Source organism: Pempheris klunzingeri, chromosome 12 (genome assembly GCF_042242105.1).
Source record: "Pempheris klunzingeri isolate RE-2024b chromosome 12, fPemKlu1.hap1, whole genome shotgun sequence".
NCBI lineage: Eukaryota > Metazoa > Chordata > Actinopteri > Acropomatiformes > Pempheridae > Pempheris > Pempheris klunzingeri.
In genome coordinates, this window is record NC_092023.1 from 17,269,622 (window position 1) to 17,291,515 (window position 21,894).

Sequence of the window (21,894 nt, forward strand, 5' to 3'; positions counted from 1 at the left end):
AAGAACGCCTCACAGCTCGACAGTGATATACGACTTCAGGCCAACGACTCACCTGCTGCCATCTTGTAAAATTAAGAACTCAATGTACGATTCCTGTCAGAGCTCTGCTTCCTGCAGTTGCTCTTTCCCTCGTTTAAAAGGGATGTAAAACTTAAGTAAAGTGAACAGTTTAGCAGAAGGAGAGCTCTGGCATTTTTAAACCTGGGACCCATTTGTACATGTACACGAAAGATCCTTTTTGTTTAACCAGAAATTGTCATTAGATCTCTCTCTACAAAGCCATCAGACTCCACTGACAAAAAAAACCCTGTAATTTTACCTCGCAGAACCCAGGAGTTGCTGGTTTTGTGCTATTGAGTGACTTTGGTGTTTTAAAGGGGTCATTTAGATCCAACACAATATTTATATAGCACACAACAACTCACCGATTGAGGCAACAGGAGACTGGCAATACCCATGTTCTGAGAGGTAAAATGACTGCCTTTTTTTGGAGTCTGGTGGCTTTGAAGAAAGTGATATAACGGCTGTTTGTGGTCACACCACAAGGATCTTACAGGTCTGTCTCTGTAGGGATCTTTTCCATAATGTTGTCAGACGCAAAAACAAGCACTTTTAGTCGACATACTTTGATCGGGTGCAGTTGCCCTAAAGGATTACGTTGCAGCCATTGTAGTTGGACCAATGACAACACTCTTTGTACCTACCAGTCATTAAGACACCCAATAAGTACAAATAGGACCCAGGTTTAGAACTGAATTCCTCCTTTACCAGAGCAGGTCATTTTGGTTGTTGCTGGTGAGTTTAATGACAGACAGACAACAGAGTATTGATTTCATCGTCTCTGCTGCAATCCCCCATCAACAAAACAGTACTGACTGTTATATAATTGTGCAAAAAAACACATTTAACAAATGTTTCTAACTCCTCCTCTGCATTCAGCAGTTTTGGGGGAGGAAAAAAAACACACACAAAACCCAGAATCACCTTCTGAAACCCTTCTGAATCAGCTTTGTTCCATTTATTAATCTGTTCCTGTCTAGAGTGAGGACACCGAGTGAGAGGGAAACTGGCCTCCAGCTAAACCAAACCCATCCCAACTGCATGTTGTCTGGACAGCCACCCTGTAAATAGCTGCTGCCACTGAACTGAGGACATGACCTATGCGATTTATGAGCCCAGGAGCCTGAGGAGATGAGACATATTAGTCCAGGATGGTAAGAATATAACATTTTTCTAACATTCATCCTGTGAATAATAGTAGTAATAATAGTTCAGGTCATTGCTCCTCAGTAAACTCAGCTTATTGCTGAGCTTAAAGGTGTTGGTAGGTGTAATTTTTACAATAGAGACAGGCCAGCTGTTTCCACCTAAGCTAACCACGTCCTGATGCGGCTTACATGTTAAAACAGGTCAAAGACAACACCTGGACTGCACCGCGTTTAAAAGGTACGACAACATAAAATAAGAAGGGTGGGATAAGAAATGTTTGACCACAGTACGTCTTCTGAGTACAAGCCTCAAGTGAATTCTTGTTCATTTTTGCTCATTTTAAAAGCACTTCATAAGTTCTCTTAAAACGTTGTCTGCTTTACAAAACCATGTATGTATCTCGCAGCCCACAACATATTCTGTCCACCAGGACCAAGCACCTTGGGGTGTCATTGTATTACCACCAGACTCCATTGATAAAAACTAAATATAACATACACTTAAACTGATGTTGAATTCTTTTTAGGTGGGCCTTTTTCAGGAGGCTAAAATCCTTTTTCCTGCTGCCCCGTCCACAGCAGTACACTGCTTAGCGTCTGTCCAGGGACTCCTCCCTGCTTTCCAAAGTGGGGGGTGTACCGACTGCCATCTACTGTAGGTATACACTGACTATGGTGAAGGACCTCATACAACCACACTTAAGATAATCTGAACTATCCCTTTAAGGGCTTAAAAATCAGCATTAATGTGATGAATCAGCACAACGTGGCTTGGTATCGTCTTTCACTCTGCAGCTCTGCAGATCTCCATGCTTAACAGAGCGATAAGAGGAGAAATTTAAAACAGATTAGCATGTGGTTCTCGTTATATTTAGGAGTTTGAGAGCCAGCTGCCGCGCTAGCTGGTGTCGGCGCTTTGGGCGGAGGGGTCTGACTCTGAAGCTCTTAACCCCACTTTTGTGTCGCCTTAACCAGGATACAGAGAAAACAACAGCAGCAGCAGTCAGCACACACTGAGCTTTAGGCCTCCGTGACTGTGCGTCTGACATCTCCCCTCTCCATCTAATCCACCTGACCACATCACGAGCTCTTCACAAACACATGCTGACGGATGTAGGTGACCCAAAAATAAGATGTGGGCCGGCCGCCGGCGGTGATCCCACAGCCCCGGACGATTAACCAGCCCGTCAGTCACAGCATCTGACGGGACGACTCCTCACTTCTAACACCTTTGTAGAGTGACGACATGATTCTGAGGGGTGTAAAGTGAACACGTGTGTGGGGTGATATCTATCGGACTGCAGCTAACAGTTATTTTGGTTACTGATTATTTTTCGAATGAAACCTTTGGTGTGTAAGATATTAGAAGGTGGCTCCACTAGATGCCTTAGTTTGTCCAACCAATCATCTAAAATGCGAAAATATTAAGTTTATTACTTGCAAAAATCAAGAAAAACTGCCTGGAACCACCCTTTTTTTTTGTTTTTGCTTGAAAAGGGACTTAAACGATTAGTGGATTACAAAAATAGTTGCTGATTACTTCTCCATCGATTAACTACTCAATCAATGGACTAATCGTTGCAGCACTAGTCTGAACCAGAGGCAAAATGATAACTGATTTTCGGTACTGATCCCTAAGCAAGTTTTACTATGGCTGCAGCTAACAATTATTCTTTAATCTGCCTATCAGTCTACATTAATCAATTAATCATTTGGTCAGAAAACAGTGAAAAATGTCCATCAAAATATTCTATTTACTATGAAATTGGACAAAGAAAAGCAGCAAATTCTCACATGAGAAGTGTTTGTATTTTTCGCTTGAAAAATGACTAATGAGAGCTCGATTGTCGCCAGTGAGATTCTTTTCATTGATTTGATCGATTAATCAATTCAGCATTGTAGCTCTACTCTTTACCATGCTTTTTATTGAGAAATATGAACACAGATTTCTTCAAAATTCTTTTAACATTCAACAAAAGGCAGCAAAGTTTTCAAACGTTCACTGCGCCTTTTCCAAAGTCAAATTCAAGCCTTTTTTAAAAAGGTGCATAGTCAAGTGTTTCCAGCAGCTTACAGCTATGGTAATTTAAATCAACAAGCAAACTGTTCTGTGATTTATTATATCAACACAATTAGACTTGCAGGCACAGTCAAAATCCAAGCACTTTTCAAACCTTGAAAATGCCACATTAAAATTCAAGCATTTTCAGGGATGTCTACCACCCATATGAAACCTGAATGTTGTTTAAAAATAAGCAACGACAAGTTTCCGTATTAAAAACAGTCAAAAATAGGCAAAATTTACATTTAAGGAACCTTCAGATCAAAGTAAAAAATGTGCTAAATCTGACAGCTATCAGTGTGATACTGTTTGTAACCAAAAAGGTGAGGGTTCACTGCTCGGGCTGCAACTAATGATTATTTCTTCTATTCATAATGTTCTCATTCGGTCTGTAAAAGTAATGAGATAAAGTGAAAAGCTGCCTAAAGTTGGTGTCTTCAAATACCAAATCGTTTTGTCTGACAAAAAGTACACAACCCCAAAATTTGTCAATTCACTTCCAAATGAGACCAATTAGAGCAGCTAATCCTCACCAGTGAGCAGCTGGAGCTTGAAAAAATGACTCAAACAATCAATTTCTCTCCCCTGGCTCATGTCCGTCTCTCATCTCAATACATAAAGACAACAAAACTGGATAATATTATTTAAAAAGTCTGCTTGTGATTCAGTAAAGGGCCTCTAATGGACAGAAACCAATGAAAGCAGCTTTTAAATCTCATGCCAACAACCTTTTGGTCACATTTGACCTGTCTGCCTCAGATTTGGGTGTGACATAATTACATGGAGAGACAATCAAAAGACAATATTCAATTGTATACTGCTAGAAATTCAAAATACCCAGTCAGAGAAAATGACTGAAGGGCCAATTAACCAAACTCGAGTGTTTAAACACAGTTGCTCTCAAAAATAAAGGCGGTATGAGAGTGATAACGGCTGGAAGAGCGTCTGAAGACAATACAAATGAACAGCGAAGTCAATCAGAGCGTAAAGATCTGACAGGTGGGAACATTTTCACACATCAGTCTTTTGTTCAGACTGGTGAATGCAGTGTTGTTACTGGTTTATCCACCTCCATCAGTGGCCCTGCCAAGCAGCCCCACCCTGCCTGCCTCTCTGCTGCCTGGCTGCTCCTCGTTCCTGGAGGAGGCCTGTTTACCTGCCACCACATCCCGATAAACAACAGTAGGAGCAGCAGCAGCAGAAACAACAACAACAACATCACACTACACATCCCCAAATCACCATCAGTCCAAACATTACACAAACAGCCACTTGAGGAGCATTGAAGCCGGTGATAGCAGCCTAAAGAGGACACCAGGAGGCTCACAGGCCTCTGTGGCTGAATCATTTTCCGGATTTGGGGTGTTGGTTTGGGTGGAGATGGAGAGGATGGGAAAGGGGGGAGGCGTCTGGATGACTGAAAACAGGCCGGCGACAGAATTAAACACAACAGTGATTTAAAGCGCTGAAGTCAGTGTGGTGATGATATGAAAACGCAGTTGAGCCGACAGGGAGTGGACGCACAGCGGATTCCTTTGTTGCGACTAATCTCTGGGTTACGGCTCTGTGCTAACGCCCCGTGCTTCCATTATCGGACACGTACTCATCCAACATCCAAAATATATAAAGTCCACCTCACTTATTCTCATAGATTATTAGTCTTCAGAATGACCAGCTCCCACTTTATGTTATAACGGTGGTTTACGGGGGAGCGCTGATGTCAACCTGACACCGGAGAACAGACAACAAACACCATCGGGCGTGTTTGTCCTGTTCTTGAGCTTTGTATACAAGGAAGAAAAACAGGCCTGATACCTGATAGCCTGTCAGCAGAGTTTTTTTCTTTGATTATTATAGTTTAGACTAATAAAAAAGCATTGATAAAATGCGTGTCCGATAATGGAACTCGGTTAGCACTGCCCTGTTAGCCACAGCAGCGGGCACGCAGCGAGAGCAGATGGGTCCTGCTCGGTCAATAATGACACCTATAACAGTGAAATGCACCAAATACATTCTTGTTAAATGTCTAGAAAATACATGACTGGCATTCAGCTAATGGATCAGGTTGTTTGTACAAGGCTGGAGCCTAAAATGGAGGTTTATCGCCGGCTCATGCAGTCAGCAGCTCACGTTAAGCTTCCAGCCGTTTATTTGTGAAAACAGGTGGGCCGCATCCCCACAACACTGCTCCACCGGAGGCTAACCGGAGGCTAACCGGCTAGCTCCTCTAACAGCAGCCCATGCAAAAACACGGAACGTCAGTTTTTAAGCCACATATACACGTCTGGATTAAAGTGTGGCTTTTCCTCACCCACAGCCCCGTTACAGCCGGCTGTCAAACAGCAGGTCGGTCTCACCCTCCGCTCCCCTCACCGTGAGTTAGCATCACTAGCCCGCCAACCGGCTAACATGCTAACCTCACCGTGACTGGACCGAATAAACGTGAACAATCTGGACGAAATAACCACATTTTATTAGGATTTAACGTATTATGATAAACAAAGTTGATTAATCCGACATAAGCAGCTATTTATCTCCACGTCTGGACCAGCGCACGGTGCTAACCTAGATGCAGAAACTGATCAGATGGAAAAATACCGTCAAAAACCCCGTTAAACTACATTTCAGTCATACTGATCATAATTATACTTATCTATATTATTTAAACTGATTAAAACTCGCCCCCACGTCAATTTCTAGCTGTTTTGCCGTTCAGACACTCACACGATGCTGGAGCCGGTGGTTCCTCTGTCACCGCAGGTTGTTCTGCTGCCTCTGCGGGGGCTGGGGCTGCTTTCCGGGGTTCAGCCACTGGGAGGGCGTCGCTCTCCGGAGCAGGTTCCGGCTCGGGGGCGGCCTGTGGCTCCGGTTCGATCTTTGTACTCTCCGGTTCGACTTTGGGGGCAACAACTTCGGGCTCCGGGAGAAGTAAAGGGGTGTCAGGGACAAAAGAGTAGCCGGTGGTGGAGTCTGGGATCGGCTCCGGTTCAGGTTCAGGCTCAGGCTCAGGCTCAAACTCAGGCTCAGGCTCCTTTGCCTCTGGCACTGACACCGGTTCTGGCTCCAGTACGGGGACAGGCTCCGGTAACGTCACCAGATCCTCTGGAGGAGAAAGTGAAGTTTCTGTGAACTCGTGTGGCGCACTATCTTCAGCTATGTGCCGCTCCAAGGCGTCCTGAGCCCCGCCGACCAGGTCCACAATATCATCCGCGCTGAAGAGGTCTGGTTTGGGCTTGTCCAGCAGCTCGGGGACCAGCAGCTCGGGTTCCGGCTCGGCCTGGTAGTGGTGCACCTCGTCGCTGAACAGAGCGGTGCTGGAAGAGACTTCATCACGCTCCACGCTGTCTGCCATTTTTCTTTTCCCCAAACTGTCTTCTGAGGTGGAAAAAGTTTCAGATCCGGTGATTTTTCGGCTCAGGTACCTCCTGGGACAAACTTTCACCGGGATGAGCTGTGAAACGGCGCCGGTAACCCCCTCCGGTAAGTCTGCTTCTGACACCGGGCGAAGTTGGACAAGTGCGCCACACGACAGTTGCCACAAAGTCGGACCCGAGTCTCAGATGGACGCGGTGAAGTTGAGAAGGAGACAAGAGGAACTCGGCTGACCAATGACCTGCGGCTTAATCCCGGAGTGACACGGGCCCTGGCCAATCAGAGCTCGTCAAAGCAGATACCGACCCCGCCCACCGGTGGGGAGACACCTCCTCCACGAGAGCTCCTGTAAAAGTTAGGAGGAGCAGGGAGTGGAGCCGTCCTCCTGCTCTGACATAACTCCGCTCCAACAGGGCAGTCATTACATAACTTCACCAAACTCTTTGTCTTTTTCACCCTCCGCTGTGGACAGACAGACCTCTGCTGTACCACACTGACAACTGGCACTGAAGTATCGACAACTTTACTACTGTAAAAATACCACAAGACAAAGAGTACTTCAGCACAAGTATCATCAGCAAAAAGTACTTAAAGTTAAAAAAAAGTGCTGATACCACAGTGTAAAAATACTCTGTTACAACTAAAGATTAATTCAAAGTATTATCAGCAGAATGTACTTAAAGTATCAAAAGTAAACGTTTTCCTTTTGGAGAATGTTAACCTATTATAGAATATTATATTATTCTGTTTTTAACACTAATGAATACACATGAGAGCATTTTAAAGGTGTAGTTCATCTAAATGAAGCCAAAGTTAGATGCTTTGTGTGTGTCTTTATAGATTAGTAGTGCAGTACTGCATCATATCATTTAAGAATTTCATGTTTTTATGTAAATAGTTACTAAGTGTCAAATGAGGTTTGTGGTGGAGTAAAAAGTACAATATTCCCCTCAGAAGTGTAGTGGAGTAGAAGTGTAAAGTGGCATAAAATGGAAATACCTGAGTAAAGTACAAGTATGTCAGAATTACACTTAACATAGTGACTTTCCACCACAGCGCACATGTTGCATGTTTTAAAAAAGAGGGGCAGAAACCATTCTGAGGCAACATCTTGCTCAGCCAAGGATGATTAATCACAGTTTCACAATACAGAGACGTGCTGCATTCAGGGAACGTGGGGATTGTAGGTTACACCTCCTACGTGCTTGTAAAATTGGATAACTGGATTTTAACCCTAAACCAGCCTCCTCCGGGCTTTACCTGAATGAAATAATGACTAAACCCAGTAGCATTTTGATTTAAATCAGAGACTTTCTGACTGTATCAAACTAAAGACAGAGAGAAAACTGCCTTGTCATATAACTGGGCAGCATTCAGAGCATTTCAGACCCACAGCAACTGTATGAGCTGCAGTCTGACTCAACAAAATCATACTGGATGAACACTGACTGGATGCAGTAGGTCTGAACAGGATCAGGGAGCCTCCCAGTTCAACCAAAGCCACAGCCAGAGGTTAGTGCACTCTGTCCCCTAAATTCAATGCTGCTTTGCCTGACCCAGGTTTAAAAATACCAAAGTTATCCTTTAACATATGAGCCTGATGGTGACACTAAAGGAAAAGGCAGAGGATCACCAAAGTATGTAGGTTTAATCCTCTGTGGACCATGAGTGTCTATAGAAAACATGCCAGACTCATTGTGAAAGGTCCCATGTTTTGCAAAAACCTCCCTGTTCAGTTTTTTATATTCTCTTCGTTGCTGCTTCCTGTTCCCCTTTGCTGGTAATCAGCCACGTGTTTCTCCACAAAGATCAATAAAGTTTCTTCAGAGGAAGTCGATGGTGGAAATGTGGTTTTAGAAAGAAGCATGAAGCTGTAGAGGATCAAGGAGCCGGCCTGGGCTTCAGTCTGACAGATAGAGTTACATGGTAGTCTGATGACAGCCTGCAGTCTATATATAACATGTGGATTTATATGTCTGTAAGTGTATATGGCTGCTTCATAGATTGAGCTAACATATGATAACGTGAGAGAGGCAGCGAGAGGGTAGAGGGGGGTTGAACATGTCTAACTAAAATCAGCCCTCCTCCACTCTGACACCATGAGTGATTACATGTTGATTATAGGATTGATCTGGTTTGAGCTCAAGTAATGTTTTTGTTCTAAATGTGTGTTTAGATGCAGAAACAGACTTAAATTCAAAACTATATGTAGTTTAATGTGACTCATTCAAACATACACTGTCCTTTTGCCTCAAATACTCATCAGAACACCAAATGTGGATTCATCCACTGCTGAAAATTGTCCCCAACAAATGCACTATTTCCTTCTGTTAAGAATTAACATACATACATTAAGATGTATGTCTACAGTATGAACCAATGAGCTCTCTTCAAACCCACTAGACTTCATTGACAAAAATAGTAAATTTACCTGCCTCAATTGGTTGACCCCGGAAGTGAGCAAAAAGGACCCGGCCGGTAGCACAGTGGATAATTGCGCATGCCATCGGCCTGGGGAACCGGGATTCGACTCCCTCCCAGTCCCGGCTACCAAAAATGGGCGAGGGTTGCGTCAGGAAGGGCATCTGATGTAAAAAACTAACGCCAAAATCTACAAGCGGATCATCCGCTGTGGCGACCCCGGAAGGGAGCAGCCAGAAAAAAGGACAACAACCTGCTTCAATTGGTTATTGGTTATTGTCTGACGTTGGTGTTTTAAAAGGTAAGTTCAAATTGTAACTTACCCTTTTACCTCAGGTAAAATAATTGTTTTTGTCAATGGAGTCTGGTGCCTTTGAAGAGAGCGATATAACGGTTGTTTGTGGTTAAACCAAAGGGATCTTACTGGCCTGTCTCTGTAGGGATCCTTTCCATAATGCTGTCAGACACTTAGAATAACAATCTGAGCCTGTCAGTGGCAAAAACAAACACTTTTAGTGGATGTAGCAGCCATCGCAGCCTGTTTGCCACTACCAGCTGTGGCGATCTACTGGACGAATTCCAACACTCTCTGTACCTACCAGTCATTTAAGACACCAGAATATGTACAAATAGGGTCCAGATTTAAAGTACTGGAGTTTCCTTTAAAACAACATGGTTTTACTTTGTTTCTCCAATACTTTAACATTAGCAGCACTAGCTGGTCAGCTTTTAACCGTCTGTACTTTTTTGAAACAGTGACTGATTATGGTTGCATTACTGAAGCAAACTGTGCAGCGAACCATCAACATCAATGAGAAACTGTGGAGATCTGAGTAATAAAGGGGAAATCCTCACACGTAAACTTGTGAGGATGTGTTGTACCAGTCCATACTATGGTTCACTCTCATAAAGAGAAAAAATAACTGACAGAATCTGAAAGCTGAGAAATACTGAAATACTGAAACTTTGCAGCAGTCTGAAGCTCACTGCTTGAGGTTTCATGGTGGTGAGCAAGTTTTACCATGAAAATCCTTTATGCGTAGTTCCAGGCTGAATATAAAAAACTAAACTCCAAAGTTTTGGTCTCAGTTAAGAATTAAAGGTTTAATTTCCACCTGGTCCAGAGACACCAGGTGCTCTCACAGTATCTCATGCTGTGTATTTTATTTAAAGACACAGGAAATGAAAGCCAAGACATGCACAGACTGGAGGTGGGTGGAGGGGCACGTCTACTTCATCCCTCTGTGGTAGTCTTGTTGCAGTGTGTGAAGAAACCAGGAGCATGTTAACAAGGTCTAAAGTCCCAATCTCAAGGTCTCAGTCCAGTCCTACCATCTACATGTTTGTCAAATCTTTGCCTTAAGGCCCCCTATTTAACATTCATTGGCAGCATGTAAACATTTAACAAATCCTTTATAACTACAATATAGTTGTAAGCCCTATTTGTACATATTTTGTTATTTAAATGACTGGTAGGTGCAACAACTGTTGTAGCTGTTTCAGTAGATTGCCTCAGCCAGCCTCAGGCACCCAAAGGATTACATTGCAGCCTGTTTCACACCGTCGCAGTCCTGGCACATTCCAAGTGGTCCTTTATCCCGGGGCTAGCTGGCCCTGCTCTGGGGCAGGTTAGCCCTGAGTTCACAGGGTTATCCTTCTTGAAAACAACCAAACACGAGGCTAAAAGGCGTCAGTGTGAAATGGGGTTAAAGTTCCTGCTGTTAAAGAGTAGTGACATTTAACCAGAGCTGGTAGAATTATACAGTCCTGGGTTCAGGTTAACCCTGAGTTAACTATGTGTGTACAAAGAGGGGCTAAGTTAGCCCAGTGCTATAAGGATATGCAGTGTGAAAAGCCTTTCAAAGTGTTAGCATCATCTTCCTCGTGATTTCTGTGGTTACCATGGTGACACAGTGAGGTGTACCCTTTTAGGACCACTTGATTTGTAACCTTAAAAGAATGTAAACACTGTGGTGATGCAGCCTCCATGTTGAAGCAGACAGTCTCAAGTCAGTGTTTGTACAGTGTGTTGGAAACAGCAGTCAGCTGACCGGACGATGCTGCAGGTTCAGCATCAGCAGCAACAGCAGCTTTGGACACTGAGACAGTCGAGTCACAGCACAGAGAGCTGAGTCACAGCACAGAGAGTCGAGTCACAGCACAGACAGCCGAGTCACAGCACAGAGAGCCGAGTCACAGCACAGAGAGTCGAGTCACAGCACAGAGAGCCGAGTCACAGCACAGAGAGTCGAGTCACAGCACAGAGAGCTGAGTCAAAGCACAGAGAGCTGAGTCACAGCACAGAGAGCCGAGTCATTGTCAGCACAGAGAGCCAAGTCTTAGCACAGAGAGCTGAGTCACAGCACAGAGAGTCGAGTCATTGTCGGCACAGAGAGCCAAGTCTTAGCACAGACAGCCGAGTCACAGCACAGACAGCCGAGTCACAGCACAGACAGCCGAGTCACAGCACAGAGAGCCGAGTCACAGCACAGAGAGTTGAGTCATTGTCGGCACAGAGAGCCAAGTCTTAGCACAGAGAGTCGAGTCAAAGCACAGAGAGCCGAGTCACAGCACAGACAGCCGAGTCACAGCACAGAGAGTCGAGTCATTGTCGGCACAGAGAGCCGAGTCACAGCACAGAGAGCCAAGTCAAAGCACAGAGGGCCGAGTCACAGCACAGAGTGCCAAGTCTTAGCACAGAGAGCCAAGTCAAAGCACAGAGAGCCGAGTCACAGCACAGAGTGCCAAGTCTTAGCACAGAGAGTCGAGCAAAAGCACAGAGAGCCGAGTCATTGTCGGCACAGAGAGCCAAGTCTTAGCACAGAGAGCTGAGTCACAGCACAGACAGCCGAGTCACAGCACAGAGAGCTGAGTCACAGCACAGAGAGTCGAGTCATTGTCGGCACAGAGAGCCAAGTCTTAGCACAGACAGCTGAGTCACAGCACAGTCAGCCGAGTCACAGCACAGACGGCCAAGTCACAGCACAGAGAGCTGAGTCACAGCACAGAGAGCCGAGTCACAGCACAGACAGCCGAGTCACAGCACAGACAGCCGAGTCACAGCACAGAGAGCCGAGTCATTGTCGGCACAGAGAGCCAAGTCTTAGCACAGAGAGCCAAGTCAAAGCACAGAGAGCCGAGTCATTGTCGGCACAGAGAGCCAAGTCTTAGCACAGAGAGCCAAGTCTTAGCACAGAGAGTCGAGTCACAGCACAGAGAGCAGAGTCATTGTCGGCACAGAGAGCCAAGTCTTAGCACAGAGAGCCAAGTCAAAGCACAGGGAGTCGAGTCAAAGCACAGAGAGCCGAGTCAAAGCACAGAGAGCCGAGTCATTGTCGGCACAGAGAGCCAAGTCTTAGCACAGAGAGTCGAGTCAAAGTACAGAGAGCCGAGTCAAAGCACAGAGAGCCGAGTCATTGTCGGCACAGAGAGCCAAGTCTTAGCACAGAGAGCCAAGTCAAAGCACAGAGAGTCGAGTCAAAGCACAGAGAGTCGAGTCATTGTTGGCACAGAGAGCCAAGTCTTAGCGCAGAGAGTCGAGTCACAGCACAGAGAGCCAAGTCTTAGCACAGAGAGTCGAGTCAAAGCACAGAGAGCCGAGTCATTGTCGGCACAGAGAGCCAAGTCAAAGCACAGAGAGTCGAGTCACAGCACAGAGAGCCGAGTCATTGTCGGCACAGAGAGCCGAGCCACTGTCAGCACAGAGAGTCGAGTCATTGTCGGCACAGAGAGCCAAGTCTTAGCACAGAAAGTCGAGTTAAAGCACAGAGAGCCGAGTCATTGTCGGCACAGAGAGTCGAGTCACAGCGCAGAGAGTCGAGTCATTGTCGGCACAGAGAGCCAAGTCTTAGCACAGAGAGTCGAGTCACAGCACAGAGAGCCGAGTCACTGTCAAAGCGCTTTGAGTAGTTGAAATGATTAGAAAGGCGCTAAAAAAAGACCATTTACATTTGTAAACACACCTTTTTCCTCCATTTCAGGCCTCTGTCTAAAACAGTGTTTTTTGCAACACATGCTCATACCAAAATAACAGAATAGGTCAATTTCCAATGAATCCCAAAACGACACACGCATGTTGTTAACTTATGTTTGGTGTCTGTAAGTGCTGCTGAAGTGGAGATTTCTGTCTCTAATTTTGAGAAAACAGCCTTTAAAGACATGAATTAAGGAGAAATCTACAGAGACACAGACACAAAATAAGGTAAAATAAACACCTACACTACTCACAAAAAGTTAGGGATATTCAGCTTTCAGGTGAAATTTCAGGATGAACCACCACCAATACATTTCCTGCTTCAGTTAGAATTGGTATTTAAACAGTCCTCCTCATCATGCTGTTCACATTCTGACATCATGAGACCAAGACGACACCATCAGCAGCACCTCAACACTGGAGGCTTCAAACAGGTCCTCAGACAGAAGTGTTCACTGAGCTTAGAGGGTCACAGAGTGTCATCAGGAGGTTGCAACAGAGATACAGAGACTGGAGAGGAGAAGAGTGGACGTCCTTTGGCCACATCCCAATTTTACGTTTACCCTCGTTTACCCTCCACTGTTGTTAGATTTTCTTTCAATAAATTGTTTAAGATGAAGAAACTCCCATTGCATGCTGATACTTAAATGTTCTACTTTCATGATATAATATCACTGTAGCATTCACTTTTTACATTTTCCATAAATTTCACCTGAAAGTCGAATATCTCTAACTTTTTGTGAACCCTGTATGTGTGGATTTTGAACATTGTCCTCCCACTAGTGTGAAAGAGGACGTTATGGAAACAAGATCACCCAAAATCTATGACCAATGCAAGCAAACACAATGCTTTTGTCTGTAGTGTCTGAAGTACTTCATTTGAGTAAATGTACATAGTCATATTCCAAAACTACATTGGAAGCAGAAGTGTGGGTTAACAGGTAGTATTTTTGAGCAGCATCTAAATTCCTCTTTTACATTCGTTCAGCTGAAAAAATATGTAAATGAGAACAAGTAAATGGTGTGTGTGTGTGTGTGTGTGTGTGTGTGTGTGTGTGTGTGTGGCCCAGTTGTTGCAGACTGGTAGCCGCTGACACACTGAGTTATCTTTAGTCATCCAGCAGGGAGGCTGAGGATGATGGCAGCTGCTCTGATTAGCAGCCGTTGCCTGGCAACAGCTTGTACTGTTTACAATGAGTTTCAGTGGAGGTTAACAGACGCCTGCAAAACCATGGCGGGGTTTTAGTGAACGTCTGTCAGGCTGTAGATGATGTGCATAAAACTTTATGTTATACGGTGTGCAGACATCACATTTATACACACATATATATATATGTATATATGTATACACATACATACATATATATACATATATATATATATATATACATACATATATATACATATATATATATATATGTTGTGAAGTGGACAAACTGGGCTTCAGGCTGCATTCAGGACCAGTAGGAAATCGAATCGGATGGGATCCTCCTGCAGCCACTCCCATGGAGGTGTTCTTCAGAGGGTGTTTTTGAAATCACACATTAACATACTGCAAACTGAATGAATGATCAACCATGTTATTATCAGCAGATGGTTCAACTATACTGAGCAGGTCCCTCTGCTCCTGGTGGACCACCATGGGACTTTATTTCAGAAAATGTTTGGATTGTTCCATGAAGCACACATCATGTTTGTCAGTCTAAAAGATATTTTTAAAGTTGGTAAAGTCTCAGTTTGTGGTAAAGATGATAAAGTACCATTTAGTTTGGTGTAAAATCGCTCAGTGAACTACATCGTCTCGTCTCCAACGATATACCTCACCTACTAACTAGTTAGCAAGTGTGTAATTCATGGAACAACTTTGTCGCTCACTGTTGACATATTTTTTCTGAAATGAGGTCCCATGGCGTTCCACCAGGAGGGGCGGGACTTTGCCTCTATAAGTCTTCTCTACATCACGACTGGACACAAGACGACATCACCTCTCGGAGATACTGTTGATTGAACGTTGTTTATCACAAATGATATCAGAATTAAACTGCCCCCTGGACTTGGATTGACCCACAACCAATCAGAGCAATGAAACATGATGTAGCTGAGTGTAAACATTTACCAAACATTTTTCTTATTGCTAAAAGCTTTATGTGCACTCATTTGTTCTTCTTTTAGAGATAATTTACAGTCTGGTTCCTTTAACACTGGCTCGATAGAAGGTTTAACTGACATCAGCAGCAGCCATCTTGGTTGTTTTTCCAAAATGCCTCAATTGCAAATCCTGTCGTACCAGTAGAAAAAAGGAGGCAATATTTCTGCTTTTTAGTTTTTAGCAGGAAATGTAAAAGTGAGATATCTTTATCCCCTCCTTTGGAGCAGGAGTGGAATGTACATTTAATCAATATTATTATTACACCTGGACCCTTTCGTACATATTTTGGTGTCTAACTGACTGCTAGGTACTAAAGGTGTTGGAATTGGTTCAGTAGATCACCTCAGCCAGCAGCCATCAAACAGGCCACAATGGCTGCTACATAATCTGTTGGGGCAACTGCACCTGATCAAAGTAGGTCCACTAAAAGTGTTTGTTTTTGTTATTCTAAATGTCTGACAACATTATAGAAAGGATCCCTACATAGACAGACTTGTAAAATCCTCTTGGTTAATCAGGCGTTCCTTCATTTTGCATTTCAAGTTGCTGGTTTACTGCTGCCTCGACTGAATTTGTTAGTGCTATTGCGTGTTTCACAAATATTGTGTTGGATCCAAACTAACCCTTTAAAACACAAAAGACATTATAACACAAACTGTGTTCGGTGAGGTAAAATTCCTGTTTTTGTCAATGGAGTCTGGTGTCTAGCGATATAACGGCTGTTTGTGGTTAAATCAAAAGGTCTGTCTCTGCAGGGATCCTTTCCATAATGTTGTTAAAGAAAAATGTAGATTTTTATATCTGTTATATTGTTGTAAAGCCACCTGGTTGCTTGTTTTAGTATTAATAATTAAATCGGTTCAATGGTTCACTTGAGACACATGACATGATAACTCTAATATAATGATATATAATAATAATAATAATAAAATAATAATATACAATACTATGATATAATATAGCAGATCACAGCCTAAATGTAGATCCGCCTCCAGTAACTGAATTTTATTCCAACAAATAATCAGCATCATGTTCAACTTCTCACATTTGTAACAAACCAATTTTCATGAAAATCAGTTCAGAATTAATCGGTTTAGAGTCAATTTTGTCATGAAGTCTGCGACTCTCAGTACAGTTTACTGGAGGACCATAACCTTCCCAATATGGCTGCCGCTCAGACGCATGTCACATGAACGAACACAGTGTCTGTGTGTCTGTATCTATGGTCAACAACAACACACAACCTGGTCCTAACAGAGCTAGAAGTACAAGAGCACACACACGCCTGAGCCTCACCCACTGGGAGACAGAGATGAGGGGGTGGGGGGATTACACAGCACTTTTCACTTTCTCTAGTGCTGTCTGAGTATTTTTAACACACACACACACACACACACACAAACACACACACAACAGATGCCCATTCCTGATGTAATTCGCTCAGTCGGGAGTTAGTGGGGAGGAGACAGACAGAGATAAAGTCTGACAAGGTGTGTGTGTGTGTGTGTTGATATTTCCATGGATTAAAGGTGTTGCTGCTGTTGGTTTGGTGGAAAATATTCTGCAGAGCCGCCACGAGACTGATGGGGATAGGCATGGTGACATGTGTGTGTGTGTTATGATTAAAACCTAATTTATATGTGATGATAAAGATCAAAAAGGGGACACGCGCTCATTATCATTCAATCTGTCTATTATTTTTAGAATGATCAATTACTGGTTAGGTTTGTAAAATGACAGAAAACAATGTGCGTCACAGTTTCCCAGGGTCAGAGTATGTTAATAAAATGTGTTTAAAATACAAATTGAATTACTTTTCAGTATTTTGATAGACAGGAAAAAGATAAGCTGTTATTTGAAACAAAATACTTTGTGTGTCTGAAATACTTAGAATACATTAATATGTCATTTTAGTCTCAAACAAGGCACATTTTTATCCAAAGGTTTCAAATGTAGAAAGAAATTGTACAACAATGAGCCCAATCACAGTCTTTGGCTAAATGCACTAAATGTGTAAGATGTGATGATATTGAATAGAAAGTATTGTTGTATTTTTAAACTACAAACTGCTTGTATCTAAATTAAATACATTTTCTCTCGTGATGTCATCCTGACTAATATCTACATGACTCTTATCTTAGTCATGGGCCACTTGTGTCTTTGAAAACACATGTTTTATTCTGATCTTGCTTTGTACTGATTGGCTTAGCAGATAGCTAAGATTACATCCTTATGATAAAGACAGAGTTCAGAGATTTTGGTGATAATCTTTCCTTCTTTGTAGTAAAACAGTGGAAACATAAAAAAAAGAAAAAAAAAGCTAAATGCATATACATGAACTTTCAACTCTAATCCATCATAACGCCATCACATAAAAAGGAGCCGTTATCATGAGGCTTTCAGGACTAGTTAGCATCTAAGCTAATTTTGATATTGATTTAAATTTGACATGCTATTAGCATCTATTACTACAACATAATGGTTTATTAAGAACAAACACCACAAGAACAGATCAGACGTCAAACATGTCCTCTCACAGGACTGTGGATGAGCCACTGGAGCTGGATACTGGACCAAAAATGGTGCCTATTCTGTCTAATGAGAATCGCTCACCTGGTGTTCACGCCAAATAAGTTTATCTTCCAGGTAATAATAATAGTGTTTAATAGTGTTCATACCATCATGCCTCTGGCCCAGCTGCGCTGCTGATTGGCTCGTACCATAGCGGTGACATCATATAGAAAGAATAGACTTTTCTGGGCTTTGGAGAAGTTTTACAAAGATTAAACCTCTAAAGATTTACAACACATAGAGTGATAACTGATGATGTTTATAGCTGTCTAATTTTGCTCATATTGTATTATTGTTGTTGATGAAACTCTGATAAACTTGACGACTGTGGAGCCACTGAAAGCACTGTGACAGTTTGACTTTCATTGTTCTTTATTTTCAAATTTAGCTTATTTGTGGTTAGGGGAGCCATCCACGTCTCTCTCTTAGTGAATGTTTGGAGGAACTCACACTCAAAATGTACACATATCCTTTAAAATTCTGGGAGAAAAGGAGAGGTTGGGAAAAAAATGAAGTCAAAGAAGCTGTGTCATGCTGGGCCAGCACACACACACACACACACACACACACACACACACACACACACACACACACACACACACACACACACACACACACACACACACACACACACACACACACACACACACACACACACACACACACACACACACACACACACACACACACACACACACACACACACACTCGGAGATCAATACGCTGTGACGGAGCCAAGCGGTTGTGAGTCAGCACTGAATCTCTGCATCTTTTTCTCTCTTTGTTCTTTTCATCTGATTCTTTCCATTGAAAAAAAGTGACGTGTCCAGTTTGGAAAAAACAAACATTTATAAATAAATCCAAATGCTGTGATGCTGATTATGTTTAATTTGAGGTGTACAAATTAAACTATGAAAAATAACTTACTTATTTCCAGGAAATTATGGATCCAAAACATAAACCAAGACACAGAAGTCACCAAAAATAAATAATGTGAAAATAAAATAGAAATACCACAAAAAAATCTTAAACAGCTTAAAAATCTGAGTCTAAAACATTCTTTACTCTGAGCTCCTCATATTTGTCCCTGAACACAGAGAGATGTCTGACGTTACATCGTCGAAGCTATCAGTCTGTTTTATCTGTCGAGGTCAGACCAGAACAAAAGCTTCATTTCCTACATTTAACAGGCGAGCAGATGAACAGAGAGGATGCTGGGTAAACAGTGGGCCTGCTGTGGCTGCGGGCCCACTGTTTATAGACTAGTGGGAGTGTGTTTGTTCAGTGCGTGTGTGAGATGTGGCTCAGATTTGAGGTCTACGGCGGCACAAAGGATCCTCTGTGTGACCTGCTGAGTGGGTGTGTGTTGTTAGGTTAGATGGACTTGTGAGGACCCGTGATAGAGATATAAAGACAGACCCTTTAATAAGAAGAGTTTCAAATTCAGTAACATTTATAGAAGAAATAGATTTAAGGACTAAATTCATCAAACACATGCAGGCAATATGCCTGCTAACATTAACATCACTTTCAGTCAGACGTCTCTTTCATGTTGCTGTTGGAAGCAAAGACTTTGTTCAGGATTCATTGACAGTCAAACGTCTAGATTTTCACTAATTTTTTTTTTACATTTCAGCTTCTCCTTTCAAGATAAACCCAGAGGGTGAACAAAAGTTTCAGTGATTCAGATACTGCATGATTTTGTTGAATAAAACAAGATCAAAATTACTGAAATTTGACTAAAACTAATAAAGATTTTCATCAAAAGACTAAAATTAAATCTAAATCAGGTGCTCAAATCAACACTAAATGTAACTAAGTGCATTTACACAAGGACAGTATTCAAGTCCAATTTTTGGGTACTGGTATTTGACTATTTTCATTTTAAGCTACTTGATAGCCAAGTGGGATTTTAAATAACTGTAACTGAGTATCTTTACATGTTTTAATTTTACATTTTTTGAAATCTTTTAAGTTCTACTTAAGTAAATGATCTGAATACGTCTTCCACCTCTGGCCACAGATCTCAGACACGCTGTTTGATGCAGTTTGGTTTTACAGGACTGACACATCAGATTTGTGCTCGTCTGTGTGGCGCCGAGGTGAGGAAACCTTCCATTTACCTGCTTGCTTGTCAACCTGCCTCATTAAACAAACAGACGGTCTGTCATTTCAGCTCCACTGTTAAAAAGCAGAACACTGAAACAAAAAGGATGTTTTAAACCTGACAACACAGGACACCAAGTGCACAAATCAAATTTGTACTGTAACCTTACTTAAAATCAGTTTTGGTTTTCTTTATAGATACTTCCTGATAAATAATGTACAGATCCAGCATCCTTTTGGGCCAATATAAACTGGAAATAAAAAATAGAGATTAAGTACTTTTTAACCCCAAAAATGTACTTTACAGATCCTTTTTTTCAACCCTGACTTGTGTCTGCAGGTATTCATATTGGGCTGCATAGGAAAGTCAGTAAACCACTCATGGCATGACATGAGGAGCTGCATCACGTCACCCTGAAGACAGATAACACGTTGAGGGGCGGCATCAGGTTTCTGTTGCCACATGTGACCTTTTACCTCTCACTCTCCCCGTGTGCACTGCGTCATCTCCTCTCTCTGCAGCCGTACAGGGCTGTGTTCAATATTACATCAGTAAATTATCACATGGATAAATGAAACAACAATTTGTGACACAATGTAGAAATATATATATTAAAGTGATGAAAATGTGAAATGTTATTTGGACTCTGAACATGTTTTATAGGACTTTTTAAAATGTAAAAATCCCCTTTTTAATTGCAATTATTCAAGTACTGGATTTTAGTATTTTTGATGTACTTGTACTTGAGTAGTGCTACTCCACTGCATCTCAGAGGTGAACGTCATACTTTTTACTGCACGGTATTTATCTGACAGCTTTAGTTACCTTAAAGATTCTGATTTTTAAATAAGAATATAATCAATAATAAATGATTATGTATTATTAAAGATTAAACTACTCATCAGTATATATATATATAGTCATTAAAATGAGCATCACATTTACCAGCTGCAACATTAAAGTGATGACTCGTGACTGATGATTAATTATAATACAACAATATAATATAGATTATCCTATATAATGAGCACTTTTACTTTGGGTACTTTACAATGTGGTATTGCTTGTTTTAAGTAAAACATCTGAGTACCTCTTTCTCCTCTGCTTCCAGGTTACAATCTGTTCTTTTGGTCCTTTGGGGTATTTTTGAAGTTTTCCTTCACTGTTATTGTTAGTACAGCTAGAACTGCTCATCCCCTGTATGTGTGTGTTTGCAGGACAGCGGCCTGTCTGGCCACATACAGACACACACTCATGTCCGCCACCTGCTGGCCGTCAGCAGTCACTGTTTCACATCTTTGCTTGAGCGATTTCACAGACACCAGCCAAAGCTGACTAGACAACACAGGAAACACATTGTTAGATAGTTTTCAATGAAAGAGAATAAACTCATAAACTCAGATTTACACCTGAAAAATTCAAACATTTAATTAGTGTTTGCATTGGAACAGAATTATACATCATATTTAATATCATATATAATATTTTTTCAATTTCATCAATCAAAATATAGAAAATCTTTGGATCTGATGTTTGAGTGGAAGTTTAGATTGAAGAATCTCTTAAAGAATGAAATTTAAGAGTCCTTAAAGCTTTTATACAACATGCAGAACTCAAGTGTTGTTAAGTCTTTCTGACACAAATGTTAGAGGAAGAAATTGGTTTTTAATATAGAGCTTAATGATTTTCAAACCTGAGTCCTATTCTTACATATCTTGTGTATCTAAGATATGTATGTATATATGTGAAAAATAGGCTGACTGCCTCAGTTGGTAGCCATAAAGGATAAAATAAAATAAATTAAAAAAATTACCACCCAGAACACTGGAGTTGCTGGTCTACTGTTGCCTCAGTTGGATAATTTGTTTGTGTAATTGTGTGTTGTTGTATTGTGGATATTGTGTTGGATCCATACTAACCCATTATAACACAAAAGTCACACATTAACACAAAAAAGTGTGTAAAATCACTGTTTTTATCAATGGAGACTGGTGGCTTTGAGTGTGTGTGTGTAAAGGATCTCTACAGATA

The 21,894-nt window shown here is 41.9% G+C and overlaps 2 protein-coding genes across 4 annotated transcripts in view; one reads left to right on the forward strand and one right to left on the reverse strand.

Annotated features, from left to right (window-relative positions):
* The window catches only part of LOC139210546 (reticulon-1-A-like), a 40,362-nt gene extending 33,523 nt beyond the window's left edge, over positions 1 to 6,839 (reverse strand). For all 3 annotated transcript variants that reach the window (XM_070840585.1, XM_070840583.1, XM_070840584.1), the window contains exon 1: positions 5,995 to 6,839. In XM_070840585.1, the coding sequence (XP_070696686.1) occupies positions 5,995 to 6,622 (628 nt within the window). In that variant the 5' untranslated portion in view covers positions 6,623 to 6,839. The remainder of the gene's footprint in view (positions 1 to 5,994) is intronic.
* The window catches only part of rps27a (ribosomal protein S27a), a 263,072-nt gene that overhangs the window by 229,941 nt on the left and 11,237 nt on the right, over positions 1 to 21,894 (forward strand). The window lies entirely within an intron of this gene.